The sequence below is a fragment of the Chlorocebus sabaeus genome, chromosome 3 (genome assembly GCF_047675955.1).
Source record: "Chlorocebus sabaeus isolate Y175 chromosome 3, mChlSab1.0.hap1, whole genome shotgun sequence".
NCBI lineage: Eukaryota > Metazoa > Chordata > Mammalia > Primates > Cercopithecidae > Chlorocebus > Chlorocebus sabaeus.
Genome location: NC_132906.1, coordinates 1300824 through 1315146, shown reverse-complemented (window position 1 = coordinate 1315146; position 14323 = coordinate 1300824). Strand labels below are relative to the sequence as shown.

Here is a 14323-nt window from a genome sequence, read left to right as displayed (position 1 = left end):
CCAAGAATCCTGGTGTACCTGTCCTAGAGACGCACTCCCTAGGGTAGGGATGCTAGGCGCACCCTCTCTCAGTCTAGTGTGTCAGACAAATAATGCAGCAGGAAAAGGACTAGGATGCAGCTGAGAAGAACGCCTCTCTAGAGGGTGGAGCCATCTGAATCATGTTCTAGGCCTTGGTATGGAATTGCCAAATATATGTCTTTAGGCCGGTCCCTAACCTCTCTTGTATGAAAGGAAGCTGGACAGAATAGTCTCTCTAATAAAACAATAATATAAAATTAATAGCACTTGGAATTATTTCTTGAATTAAAATGGCAATGATCTAACAATGTAAATTGATAAGCAACTTGAAAATACTGCCAAATAATAGAAGCAGATCTTGGCCATGTGTGGTTTTTTTCTTGTAAGAAAGGGGAAATCTGGATCTGTACTGACAGCTGCATTCTTTTCTTTCAACAGGTTAAGTTGCTAATAGGTGCATACAGAGTGCAGCTGCAGTGACCAAACAGCAGGGATTGGGTGGAGTTCTCTTCAGACCCATTCCTACACTCTCTCTGACAGCAGTTTGGAATTCTTCTAGCACATCTATGTAAAGTTTTGTCTGTAAACCTCTTGCAGTTAAGCCTGTTGTCTGTTGTAGTCTGTAAGATGCGACATAGCTGTGTCTGTGCCAGTATACTGGAATCTCAGTGCAGTGTCCAGACTGCGTATTTCAGTTTTTCCACAATGTGGATAGTACATATGAGGATTATTTAAGAAAATTAAAGACTTACTTTCTTTTTTCTGGAGACGGAGTTTTGCTCTTGTTGCCCAGGCTGGAGTGCAATGGCACGATCTCAGCTCACTGCAACCTCCGCCTCCTGGGTTCAAGCGATTCTCCTTGAAATTTCTACTAGCCCTGGTGAACTTCTGTGCTTTAAAAAAAAAGAAAAAGTTCAGCTCTAAAGCATTTGCTTACAGCAAGGGGAGCCGTGTTATATTCAAGTTACCCAAGCACCAAATAAAGTGTGGGTTTGCTGTCCCTGAAAGGGTTGGGAGGCCTGATCTTTTTCTAGTAGACAGTGGCCACACATTCTGGAGATGGCAGTCACTTGTAAATGTGCTGTAGTCACTTGTACACTATGAGGCCTAAAGAATATTACAGGCTCACACCTATAATCCCAGTGCTTTGGAGGCTGAGGCTGGAGGATTGCTTAGGCCCAGGAGTTCGAGACCAGCCTGGGTAACACGGGGTGGAACACACCTGTGGTCCCAGATACTCGGAGACTGAGGTGAAAGGATTGCTTGAGCCGGGGAGGTCAAGGCTGCAGGGAGCCGTCAAAGGCCACTGCACTCCAGCCTGGGTGACAGAATGAGACCTTGTCTCAAAAAAAAAAAAAAAAAAAAGTTTCTTGGAGTCTATACGTTTTTTTTGAAAAGCCAGATCTTGTGCCCTAGTTTTGAACACCAACTGGGAAGATGGAGCTTAGGTAACAACGAAGCCTGGCTGCTGTGTGGGAGCCGCCGCCTTGTCTGGGAAGAGTTCCTGCTGCTCAAGGCAAGCGTCAGTCGCGCTCAGGCTGGGTTATGGAGAAGGTGACAATTGTTTTGTTCCTCATTAGTTTATAATTGTATGAAATACGATTTTAATGAAAACTTTTCAGCATTCACGTTTGTGTAGATATTTCAGAGAACCATTTTTACTTTACATCCTAAAACTGCATTTTCCTATGGTTTTGTCAATAAAACTCTATGATGTTGGTCTGTTTCCTTTTATGTCTCAAGTCTCAAAACTTTAAAAGGCAGTAGATATTTGTGGTTTTCTAGCTAAGTGAGGGCCGAGATTGGACTTTTTCAACTAAATTGAATCATGCAGTATATCTGATTTCATAGCTTTCCGGGGGAACAGGGAGATCTGAGTTCGCAGTGCAGGTCAGGAGCAGTAAAGGAGACAGCAGGAGTCCAGCTACAGATGTGAACAAACAGTGTCAGGAACACGTGAGAAGGTGACCGACTGTTCATCAGGAAGGCAGGGCTGTCTAAGATACAAACCAAACAGGAATCGCCAAATAGTTCAAGTTCTTGGGGAAAAAAGCCTGAGCAATGATCCCTCTGAAAAACAAAGCAGTTCTCAGGCAGCACCTTACCAAAAGGTTTATAGATGACGTTTAGAACTATAGGTCAAGGCCCAGGGCAACTTCGTGTAGTGTAAAGTGTGTGCAGCACACCTTATGTGACCTAGTCATGTCACAGATCTCCTAGTCTTTTCCCCTGCAAAGCTATGAAGTCAGATCGAGCACTAGGACATGATTCGGTTCACGGCCTAGGACAGGTGCTCTCAGGGCTGCGATCGTCACACATGGGATCGAGCACTAGGACATGATTTGGTTCACGGCCTAGGACAGGTGCTCTCAGGGCTGCGGTCGCCACACGTGGGATGCATGGCTGCGGCTAGACGCGCGTCATGTCCTCTGCCGTTGTTCCTTTCCACTGTCTACTTGGGTGAGGACAACATAATCTGGCTATTTACTAGCAACAGCACTCAGATCTAGTTTGCTGTAATGGCTGTAGTAGAAAGTACACTACACATTCTTTTGTCTGTTCTGCCAAAAATAGGGATTCTGGTAACATTGAATAACTACAATTAGACATGAGGAGTTTGGTTTCAGTCCAAAAATACACTGTCCTCACAAGTCAATCCTATCTTGATTCTTAAATGTGGAGACTCTTACTCAGTAGAATGATCAGGAAAGTCTATTTGAAGCTCAGGTGCTACTTCCTGAGTTCCGCTTTGTGCTGCACTGTACGTGTCGTACTGGGTAGCTTTGAAAGTGAAGCACCCTCCCAAACGAAGCAGACTGTTGGTGAGCATACACTAGTGCAGCGAGGCTTACAGGGCACTCGGCATGTGAACCAGGGGCCTGAGGAAGCACACACCGGGAAAGGCTGGATTGGATGCCCAGAATAAACACAGTGGAGAAGCTCAAGGAGGATGATTAGCAAAACAAGGAAAAGCAGGAAACATACAACAGACTGAAAAACCTGGGTCGCGAACTGACAAAGGCTAAAGAAGTTCAAAATGTTCAATATTTTATGCAGTTAACGTGTCAAAGCTTTAAGTCTGAAGTTTTAGACTTGTCCCAAATCCTTGCTAAGTCAAGACCACTATGGAATTCAGACTGCTTTCTATAGACTTCCACCGACTTGCAGCTAATGGTCCTTACACAGCAAAGCTGGGATTTCTAGACGTCTCCTAGGTTCAGAAAAGCCTCATTAGGTAAGTGGCGAGACTGTGAAGACAGTGAAGTGGTTCACAATTCAGTCAAATGGGAACAAGATCCCATTTGTAAAGGACTCATCGGTGCTCCTGGCACCACTTTAGTTTTGAAGGTGACGCCTCCACGCATCCCCACAGCACGCTCGCCTTCCTGTGCCAACTACCGCTATTTGCTTGCCTGAGCCAGTTCATGCTTCAGTAAAAACGATTTTTCTCCCAACAATGCCAGTTTGCTTATTCCCAACTTTGAGAGTTAACCGAAAATTGTGGGCTATGAGGGATGGTTTTTAAAACCCTCTAATGGTTCCCAGTCAGAGCGCTGAACGGAGGGATTTGCTGGCTATTCTGAATTTGAGCATTGCTGCCACACTACTTTCCAGCGTGAGCCATCAAGACCACCACACCAAGGAGTTGGTAACATCTTGATTTAATTTACATATAAAAAGCCAAAACCCTCGATAAAAAGGAAAACTGCAGTTTACAATTATTCCAGAGATCATTTTTAACCACAGAAAATGTGCCCCTGTAGCATGTTTTTAAATGGAAAGTGCTATGATTGCCCAGACATCCATGAACTGCTTGTATGGAGTAAGAAATTCGTAAGTGAGGTAAGATTTGTTTTCTGTCTTGTTTCTTCCAGGTCACGAACAGGATATTTCCCACAAAATGTTTTGACCTGGAAAAGAGACAGAGTCTTCACTAGTAAACAGGTTCTAATCTCCATAGTATATTTTTCTAAAGAAACAAGAGCTTTCAGTCCTAAAGTAATTTGCTAGACTAGAATCACTGACCAGCAGACCTAAATAAATTCAATATTAAGATATTAAGATTGTTGAAGGAGGAAACTGTCATGGAAATGGCAATTTCCTAACTCTTTTTTTTTTTTTTTTTTGAGACAGAGTCTCGCTCTGTTGCCCGGGCTGGAGTGCAGTGGCGCGATCTCGGCTCACTGCAAGCTCCGCCTCCCAGGTTCACGCCATTCTCCTGTCTCAGCCTCCCGAGTAGCTGGGACTACAGGCGGCCGCCACCACGCCCGGCTAATTTTTTTGTATTTTTAGTAGAGTCGGGGTTTCACCATGTTAAGTCACGATGGTCTCGATCTCCTGACCTTGTGATCCACCTGCCTTAGCCTCCCAAAGTGCTGGGATTACAGGCGTGAGCCACCGTGCCTGGCCTTCTTAACTCTTTATAATAAAAGTAGATTCACTGTCACAAGAATTAAATATTTGGCATTTTAATAATTTTACTTACTTTACGTGTTTCTAGAGTGAACTGGTTTCTTTTCACTCACTTTGTTAGAAAGTAAAATCTATAAAAGGAGTTCTTTTAACTGAAGTAACAGTATTCACATTTTTTAACCAAAATTTAAAAATCCTAAAGTTCCAATGACAAATCTACTTGATAAGCTTAAAATCTCTCTCCCCTTCTCTCTCAAGGCCACAGAATGCCACAGGCTTGCTCTATGCCACAGATAGCTTATGTACACATTTTTCCTTTCCCATGTATTTCCTTACCCATATATGAGATTGGTTCTTTGGATTTTCAGAGACCTACATATACAGCAACTTGAAAGTTCAATTTCAATAAAATCTCCATAGACGATATAAAATTATTCTCTAGTTTGTATCCTCAAAATTTCTGTTGCATAGGCTGAGGGTGTGATTGAGAATGTGCATTCCGAGGCTCCCAGATGACGATGCTGCTGGTCTAGGGCCCAGGCTTGAGAACCAAAGCCTGAGATTAACTTTCTAGAGCTGGGTATAGTATACAAAACAGCTGTCACATTTTTGTGCTGCATGAGGTGTCAGATACTTTGAAAAGGTAAAATTTCTCAAAACTATGGAATACATCATCTCAAACCAAGTGCGCGCAAATCCTAGAAAAGAAACGTCTTCATTAGTACACATGACCTAATCTTCACAGTTAAGACGGACTTTTCGACTTGCAGGACTCTGTGTCCTGTGTGGGAGATCCTTCATTTCCAAGAAGCTCTCGGGCAACAGTCACTCCTGTCCCCAGAACCACTTGTAGCAGCAGCAAGAATAAGACAGAATAATGTTTAGTAACACCAGACAAAAGCTAGAAAAGAAATACACTTAATACTTGCTGGATCTATTAGAATGACAATGTACCCATGGGAATTTTGTTATAAAGGCTGCATTAATGTCTCAATAATATTTTATGTGTGACATAACGAAAGAACAGAAAAATTGTGACCCTTCTCCGAAAAAGCAGAAAGCAGAGGAGGAGGAATGCATCTGATTTTCTGATGCCATTGTTAAGATTACATACTTTCCAAAGGAGCACAAGTTTAAAATTCTAAATTTGGAGGTCATTAAAAATCAATAGGAAATTTTTTTACAAAGACCTTTTTTTTTCTCTCTCTTCACTCCAAGACATCTGTGATATGTCATTTCCCCTCTTAGTCCAGTTTTACCTGAAGACAAATCAATACACGCATTACACCAGTAAGGAAAGAGGAGGGCAAGGCAAAGCTTCAAGTCCCCTCTCGACTTGCTGAGAAACCAGCTGTGATGCCAGGGTTTCCTACCAAGACAGGCCACGCTGTAGAGGATTCAGCTTCAGCTATTAACTGTTCATAAATATTCTACTGACTCAAAACACTGGGACCATTACTTATGTTCATTACAGAATCAGGAAGAACTGACTAGAAAAAAAACAGGAAGAAATGAATACTCGAGGCTCTGTTAGGAAACAATAAGCAGATACGGACTGACCTGAAAGGAGGTAGGATTCCAGTACTTCTGGTCTTAACTCCTGAATTACACTGCTAGCTGCACTTCATGTAACTTCAGCCACGTTTTCTTTTATCACCCTAGAAATACAATGAAATCAGATTTAGCCTTTTTAAAAACTGATTTCAATAAACAATGAGAAAAATCAGAGTTAACTCATTTCATAAAGTTTGTAACAGTAATTGAGATTTCAATGCCATTTAGTGCTGCGTGCTCTGATTATTTCCATTCAGTAAGGATTTTTTAAAATTCAAATTACTTTCCATTTCCTCAAAGAACATCAACTGACTTAAAATTCAGCTTCATTTTATCTTCTACAGTAAACAGTATTAAGTCCCAAATGCCAAATAATTTTTTTTAACCAAATAATTTTCAGATCTGCTAATAATTTATTAAGAATTTATTTTGCTAAGTCCTTCCTTATTTCCACAGGCCCTCTTGTACAGATTGTTGATACTTCAGCACAACACAGCTTGAAACCTTGTAATGCAAAATCCCACAGAGGACCCTCACTCTAGGGTATTCTAGGGAATACAAATGTGTGTGTCGTGCTCAATCAGAAAAAGACTCTTACCCTAGTAAGACCTTGATCAACGTTCTTCAAAGAGCGTGTACCCAAAATATTTCAATAGAGGACAGGTTTATGTGTACTGTTATATATGTTTTACAATATGCCTGAAATATTCATACAGTCACACACAATTGCATTTTGGGACACACAAACATACAGCTGTGTGCTCAATTTTCAACTGTTGGGGGTCCATGATCCAAAAATACCGATAATCATTACCCGAGATCAGTGTTGTTAAAACCCATTTGGGTCTCAATTGGCCTGAGAATTGGATGAAGCCCGAAACTGTCCCCGCAAAAAGTATATGTGAAACGCATATGCAGAAACTGTCAAGACTGTGCCTGCAAGTAAAGGGGACCCACAGACACCCCAGTGCACTCCAGGAACCCAAGAGGACCCATGGGGTCCCTGTAATCAAGTCTTTGGAGTTTTTGTTGTTTTGAGAGAGGGTCTTGCTTTGTCACCCAGGCTAGAGTACCAGTGGCATGAACATGGCTCACTGCAGCCTCATCTTCCCAGGCTCAAGCAATCCTCCTGCCTCAGCCTCCCAGGTAGCTGAGACTACAGGTGCACACCACCACACCCAGCTAGTAGTTGTATTTTTTTGTAGAGATGTGATTCTGCCATGTTGTCCAGGCTCATATGGAACTCCTAAGCGCAGGCAATCCTCCAGCCTTGGCTTCCCAAAGTGCTAGGAATACAGGTGTGAGCCAACATGCCTGGCCTGTAAGAATTTTTTAAAACAAGGTATGGCATAAATGAACAAAAAATTATTTTTTATATATTTCCACCAGCACTTGGCATTCTATCTACTCTTGTATGCAAGCTCTGAATTTATAGACTCTGTATTCTTATACTCAACCGTGGATTGAAAATGCAGTTAGAAGCCAGGCACGGTGGCTCACGCCTGTAATCCCAGCACTTTGGGAGGCTGAGGTGGGCAGATCACTTGAGTCCAGGAATTTGAGGACAGCCTGGACAACATGGCAAAGTCCCGTCTCTACAAAAAATACAAAAATTGGCCACACGTGGTGGTACATGCCTGTTGTCCCACATAATTGGCAGGCTGAAGCAGGAGGATCGTTTGAGCCCACGATGTGGAGGTTGAAGTAAGCTGAGATCACACCACTGCACTCCAGCGTGGGCTACAGAGCAAGACCCTTTCTCAAAAAAAAAAAAAAAAAAAGGAGAGAGAGAGAGAAAAAGAAAATGTAGTTAGGCCTCCAGTGGTTGTGTCTATACTGAACATGTATAGACTTTGTTCCTTGTCGTTATTCCCTAAACAATATAACTGCATAGCATTGACGCTGTATGGGGTATTATAAGTAACATGTAATTTAAAGCATATAGGAGGATGTGCACGGGATATGTGAAATACTACAGTATTTTATATCAGAAACTTCAGGATCTGCAGATTTTGATATTCAGGGGGGCAGAAGCAACCTCCCAGGAAATGGAGGAACAACTGTTTATGCCTTTGGTACAGTAAAGGCTGACAAGAAAAATAAACAGAACCATAAACCAAACAGGACAACAGGATCACTTAATCCTTCTCAGTAACATCAGGATTACTCAAAACTTCAAGCATTCTCAGCTTCTCAAATATGTGAACACTCAATTTATAAACCATTACTAAAACCTAGAAAAGTAATTTCCAGAATTTAGCCAAGTTTTTTTTTTTTTTTTAAATGAGACAGAGTCTTGCTCTATCGCCCAGGCTGGAGTGCAGTGGCGTGAGCTCGGCTCACTGCAAGCTCCGCCTCCCGGGTTCAGGCCATTCTCCTGCCTCAGCCTCCTGAGGAGCTGGGACCACAGGCGCCACCATGCCCGGCTAATTTTTTGTATTTTTAGTGGAGACGGGGTTTCACCATGTTAACCAGGATGGTCTCGATCTCCTGACCTTCGTGATCCGCCCGCCTCAGCCTCCCAAAGAGCTGGGATTACAGGCATGAGCCACCACGCCCAGCCAGAATTTTGCCAAGTTTTAGTTGTCAATATTTAATTTCAATTTTTAAATTTTTCCTTTTTCTTTCTTTTTTTTTTTTTTTGAGACGGAGTCTCGCTGCATCGCCCAGGCTGGAGTGCAGTGGCACGATCTCTGCTTACGACAAACTCCGCCTCCCGAGTTCCCGCCATTCTGTGCCTCAGCCTCCAGAGTAGCTGGGACTACAGGCGCCGCCACCATGCCCGGCTAGTTTTTTTGTATTTTTAGTAGAGATGGGGTTTCACCATGTTAGCCAGGATGGTCTCGATCTCCTGACCTTGTGATCCGCCTGCCTCGGCCTCCCAAAGTGCTGGGATTACAGGCGTGAGCCACCATGCCCGGCCAATTTTTAAATTGTTATTATTTATTGAAATGGAGTCTCACTCTGTCACTCAGGCTGGAGTACAGTGGGGTGTTCTCAGCTCACTGCAACTTTCAACTCCCGGGTTCAAATGATCCTCCTGCCTCAGCTGCCCACGTAGCTGGGACTATAGGTGCATGCTACTACGCTCAGCTAATTTTTGTATTTTTAGTAGAGATGGGGTTACACCATGTTGGCTAGGCTGGTCTGGAACTCCTGACCTCAGGTGATCCACCAGCCTCAGCCTCCCAAAGTGCTGGGATTATAGGTGTGAGTCACCACGCCCGGCCCAATATTTAATTTTTAAAAGGGTAATTTTTTCTTATTACTTGTATTCAAAATTTGACAAGTTACTAGAGTTCTGCTAAGTCTTACAAAAAAAGTGACAAGGCTGATGGTACACTGCATTGTAATCAACCCTAATAAAACCATCACAATGAGCTACCACACAAGTACATCTATTCAATAATACTCATGGATTTCAAAATATGTGAAGTCCTAGAAAGCTAAGACAAAGACAGCACTTAATATTTCCTCATTCTGAAGAACAGCATCTCCATCAAAGTGATACTGCCAAATATGAAAAAAAAAAAAAAAACAACCAATAATCAAATTAAAAGAAAAGGTCTCCTTTAAGTGAAATCCTAAAAGTGTAACTGTAACAACTATACGACACCACCTTGAACACAGGTCTTTAATTTCAGAATAAAATTGGGTCACTAAGAACTGCACACACATTAACGGCAGATTTTATCCTCATGCCAAAACATCTGAACAAGAGCGAGTGAAAAAAGGCCCCTCTAACCACCCCGTAAGATGAATAGACATTTTTCATATGGTTGGAAATGTAAACAGTCAATACCACACATACTTTTCTGTGACTTAAAGAATAAAACATTAAAATACAAGGCTGTGCACGGTGGCTCACGCCTGCGATCCCAGCACTTTGGTAAGTCGACACAGGAGGCCTGCTTGAGGCCAGGAGTTTGAGACCAGTGTGGGCAACACAGGGAGATGAATCTACAAAAAATGTAAAAATTAGCTGAGTGTGGTGGCACACACAGGTCGTCCTGGCTACTTGGGAGACTGAGATGGGAGAATCACTTGAGCCCAGGAGCTCAAGGCTCCAGTGAGCTATGATCATGCCACTGCACTCCAGCCTGGGTGACAGAGTGAGAATCTATTTCTAACAAAGAACAAAACAAAATGTAAAGATATTTTTAAATGCAGAAGCCCCATTCTTTTGAGAAGGTAGACTATGTAATAATGGATGTAACATTCTCCCAGCCTTTGAGTAAAAGAAGATATTCTTTTTCCTGAAGACACAAGGTCTACTATTATTCATGTATTACATGTTATATGTTACATAACATATAAATTATATATAATAGAAGTCCTAAGGAATGAATGTATAAAATACAGATAATAGATGACCTAATGAGCATCAAGGCTGAGTTGTTCAAATTACAACATATATGAATTGTAAAACTTGAAGAAACAGGATTTTAACTATGGCATGTTGAAAGATGCCTAAAAGGCAAGTATTTCCTGTGAGGCAGACACCTGTTGTGCTGAGCCACAGGGACCAGCATTCTTTTAACCAGCATGTTCACTGTTGAACTGTGTTCAACAGCAGGGTTTCCCTTTGGAGAAAGGTATGCTCTGAAGTCTGCAGATTTTGGAGGGGTAGGGATTTCCATGTTATCTAATATAACCACCAAAGAAATCTTATACAGAGGAGTGTTTACAACTGAATATGATCCTCTGCCTTCATGACAAAGGCACGGCTCACAACACTGGCTGCTAAAGCAATAAATAAACTAAATGCTATTACAAGCAATTCATAGCTGTCAAAATATACAGTGTTAACCTTTCACCAAAGCTGTTCTATTCTAGTGTTAACTGGAAGATCCTCTTTAAGCAACAAAGAATGTATTTTCAACAGAGTATAAAGAAATAGAGAAGACTCAGTGAATGATATAGCAAAATAAGAAGGCAAAAAATTCAAAAGCCAACATTTTCCAAGAAAACTTGAGAAAACGCCTATGAAAGCAACAAACATGAAAGAACTTGACAACAGATCCACAAGGTCATACTACTTTTTGATGTAATATAACTTCAATAGATGAACAAATTATTTAACATATTAAAATTTCAGTTAATTGGACAACTAACTGGATGATGTTTTAATACAAAAGTTCCACCTTTCAGCTGATATTTTGTAAGAAGCAAAAATCCGTAATATGAACATTCAATTCTGGATTCCCAAGATCATCTGGCTTCTCAGAATTCTAATAAAGCTATCTATGCTTAAACTCATTTTCACACTCTCAGATTATACATAGGTCAATGAGTTTTAACAGCAAACGGCAATGAAACCACAAAAGCCAGTTAAACAGCAATATGGGTGTACGGTGATCAAAGAAAAAGCAGGAATACTTTACAAAGTGGGTGGCTGAATGGCCAAAAAAAAAAAAAAGTATACAAAGGGTACTCAACATCATAAGTTATTGGAAAATGTTCACAATGTCAGGCTCACTAAAACAAGTTATGAGGGAAAGCAAATGAAAACCACAATGAGACATATTCACCGAAATGGCTAAAATTAACATGACTGACAGTATGGAGTGTTGTCAAGGATGCAGAGGAACAGAAATCTTATACATTGCTCACAGGAAAAGAAAACAGGACAGGCCCTTTAGAAAATTACTTGGCAGTTTCTAAGAAACATATTAATAGAACCTGCCCTAGACTGACAGCGTGGCTCACAAGTGTAATCCCAGCACTCTGGGAGGCCGAGGTGGGAGAATCACTTGAGCCCAGGAGTTCAAGACCAACCTGGGTAACACAGCAAGAGACCCTGTCTCTCACTGAAAAAAAAAAATTAGCCAGATGCAGTGGCACACGCCTGTATTCCCAGTTACTCGGGAGGCTGAGGCTGGAGGATGGCTTATGTCCAGAAGCTCAGGGCTGCAGTGAGCTATGATCGCACAACTGTACTCCAGCCTGGGTGACAGAGTGAGATCCTGTCTCAAAAGAGAAAGAAAGAAAGAAAGAAACTGCCCTATACTAAGAAACATAAGCTCCTCTCTACTCAGCGATACTGAACCTAGGAATTTTCCCCAAGAGAAATGAATGCATGATGACCTGTACCAGAGTGTTCACAGTAGTTTTATTCACAATAGCCACAAAATGAAAACTGCCCCAAGAGCGTATCAACAGAAAACTAGAAAAACAAAATGTGACATATTCATTGAATGACACGTCATTGAGCAGAATGAGAACCAAGTACTGATAGATGCAGCAACACAGATGAATTTCCAAAACATTATGTGAAGTGGAAGAAGCTGGAGAGAAAAAAAGAGTGCATACTGTACCACTCCATTTCTATGAAATTCTAAAACGGATTTATCATTGGTGATCAATACACGACAGTGACATCCTCTGACATAGGACGGATTGACTACAAAGGAGCTCATAAGACCTTACGTTTCTGAAAACTGAGTCACACTGAACAAAATTCAAAAAGTCTGAATAACTGACAGGCTAACCCTAAATTTTAAAAAGCAAAATTTTACATTTTCTTAAAGAGAAAATTATTTGTAAGTTCACGTAGCAACTCAACGTTGAGAAATAAATACCTAAAATAAGGCCACGTTCAAACACAGGAATCATTTATAAATATTAAAAATAACACGTTTAGATAAATATTAAAGAAAAATTAAACATTGCAGTTAAAATGTTAACCTTTTCAGGAAAAAAAAAACATATGTATATATGCCATCTTTTCCTCTTAAGATTATATGGTAACGTTTCCTGTAAGTTATCAAAGAAATGTGAAGTTCAGCAAAGACTCATAGTTGAATAAAGTACAATTTGATGATTTTACCAAACATAATTAACGACCTCAAAGGAAAAATTAACTCCATTTCAAGTGTCCAGACTTCCAAAATACCAAATTCTAGAGAAAAGATTGAAATGGATCTTAAAATATCTGTCTGCTTTATCTGCAAGGCAACTGTAGTGAGGCAAGTGCTAGTTAGGAAGTGAAACATGTCACTGAAAATTTTCAACCTTAATTTTGTCCCCAAATCCCTACAAAGGCATCTCAAAAACAAAATCCAGAATTATCTTCTTGTGATCACACGAATTTCTCAAGCATAATAGAAAAAACAAAACAAAACCAGTCCAGAGAAAAACTACCATTGATCACCGCATAATCAAGGTAAGTTTTTAAAACCATGCTGGACTATAGTAACAATAAATTGCATTTTTTAATTCAAGAAATTATTATGAACTTACCTGAACAGCCTCCACTATTTTCTTTAAAATTTCAATATTTCAAGTAAATTACTGCCACAGCCAAGAATCCCAATGTTACTTATTTAATGTATCAATCAAGTTCATATATCATGAAAAGCCGCTGGAAACAAATTGTCAAATAATATTCAATAGTTTATTTTACACCACATACGTAAAACCATTTAAAAACAGCAGCTTACTGTTACTTATTTTGAAGATAACATGTAAATCAAATTAGGAAAAATATTTCTTGCAGAATCCATTACATACTCATGTGCATTAAATAATACCAAAATGTTGTGTTGGGGGTAATTACTCAAATATCACTGCAGCGTTATGTGCTGATCATCTGTTTAAATGCAGGGGAAACAGGTGCTAACCCAAATCCGTGACGAGGTCTGATGACCAGCCTCAGTCAGGATCCTTTCTTCTGCTGCCCCATCTGGCATGAACTCTCACTAGGGAACACTACTTCTGAATTACAAGTGTATCCAATAACTGTATTTACATGAAAATACATTAGGATCATTACATGTTTTAATGGTTTGCTTTAACATAGAATGACAATACATCTTCCAAAAAGAGACTAAAGTCTAAAAACAGAAGGCAAGTTTAAAAAGTATCTTTCACATTTTATAAATGTACAAAATTTCATTTATTGGCTGCCACAAAGTTTGAGAAATTTAGACTATATAGACCAGATTAGTAGGTAACAGAAAAGCAAAGCATAAGAAAAGCCGTAACATGTAGTTGTAAATCTACCATGTCAAACTTTTCCTGCCTCCACATCATTGTAAATGCAGGCGCCTCCTCTCAGCAAAGCTGCATGGCACTGCGCCTCATCACAGCCCAGCACAGCCCTTGGCCCTTGGTAAGACATTATTAACAGCATATCTGTAAGCGCCATGTGAACCTCAGAATTTCCTGCAGTCCCTTTGTTAGAACACAGACTATTTCCCATTTTCAGTCATAATCAGGGCTCATTAAAAGCACTCCCAATAATTTTGCAGTGATTATTTCAGGAAAAACTATGCGGTATAAAGAAATCCTATTTTGATTCTGCTAATAACTTGTTCATCTTAGACAAATGGCC

The 14323-nt window shown here is 40.6% G+C and overlaps 2 protein-coding genes across 6 annotated transcripts in view; one reads left to right on the top strand and one right to left on the bottom strand.

Moving 5' to 3' along the window:
- Positions 1–1740, top strand: part of MPHOSPH8 (M-phase phosphoprotein 8) — a 35633-nt gene extending 33893 nt beyond the window's left edge. Inside the window, exon 14 of one of the 2 annotated variants that reach the window (XM_008021688.3) lies at positions 460–1740. In XM_008021688.3, coding sequence (XP_008019879.3) covers positions 460–501 — 42 coding nt within the window. In that variant the 3' untranslated portion in view covers positions 502–1740. The remainder of the gene's footprint in view (positions 1–459) is intronic. The other variant, XM_008021689.3, reaches the window with a different exon arrangement.
- A 1927-nt stretch (positions 1741–3667) lies between these two features.
- Positions 3668–14323, bottom strand: part of PSPC1 (paraspeckle component 1) — a 105501-nt gene continuing 94845 nt past the window's right edge. For 3 of the 4 annotated variants that reach the window (XR_012091720.1, XR_005236562.2, XR_005236564.2), the window contains 2 exons: positions 5995–6092; positions 3668–3932 (listed from right to left, as the gene is read on the bottom strand). The gene's annotated coding sequence lies outside the window, so the exon portion shown is untranslated. Of the gene's footprint in view, positions 3933–5116; positions 5133–5994; positions 6093–14323 lie in introns of those variants that run through there. The other variant, XR_005236561.2, reaches the window with a different exon arrangement.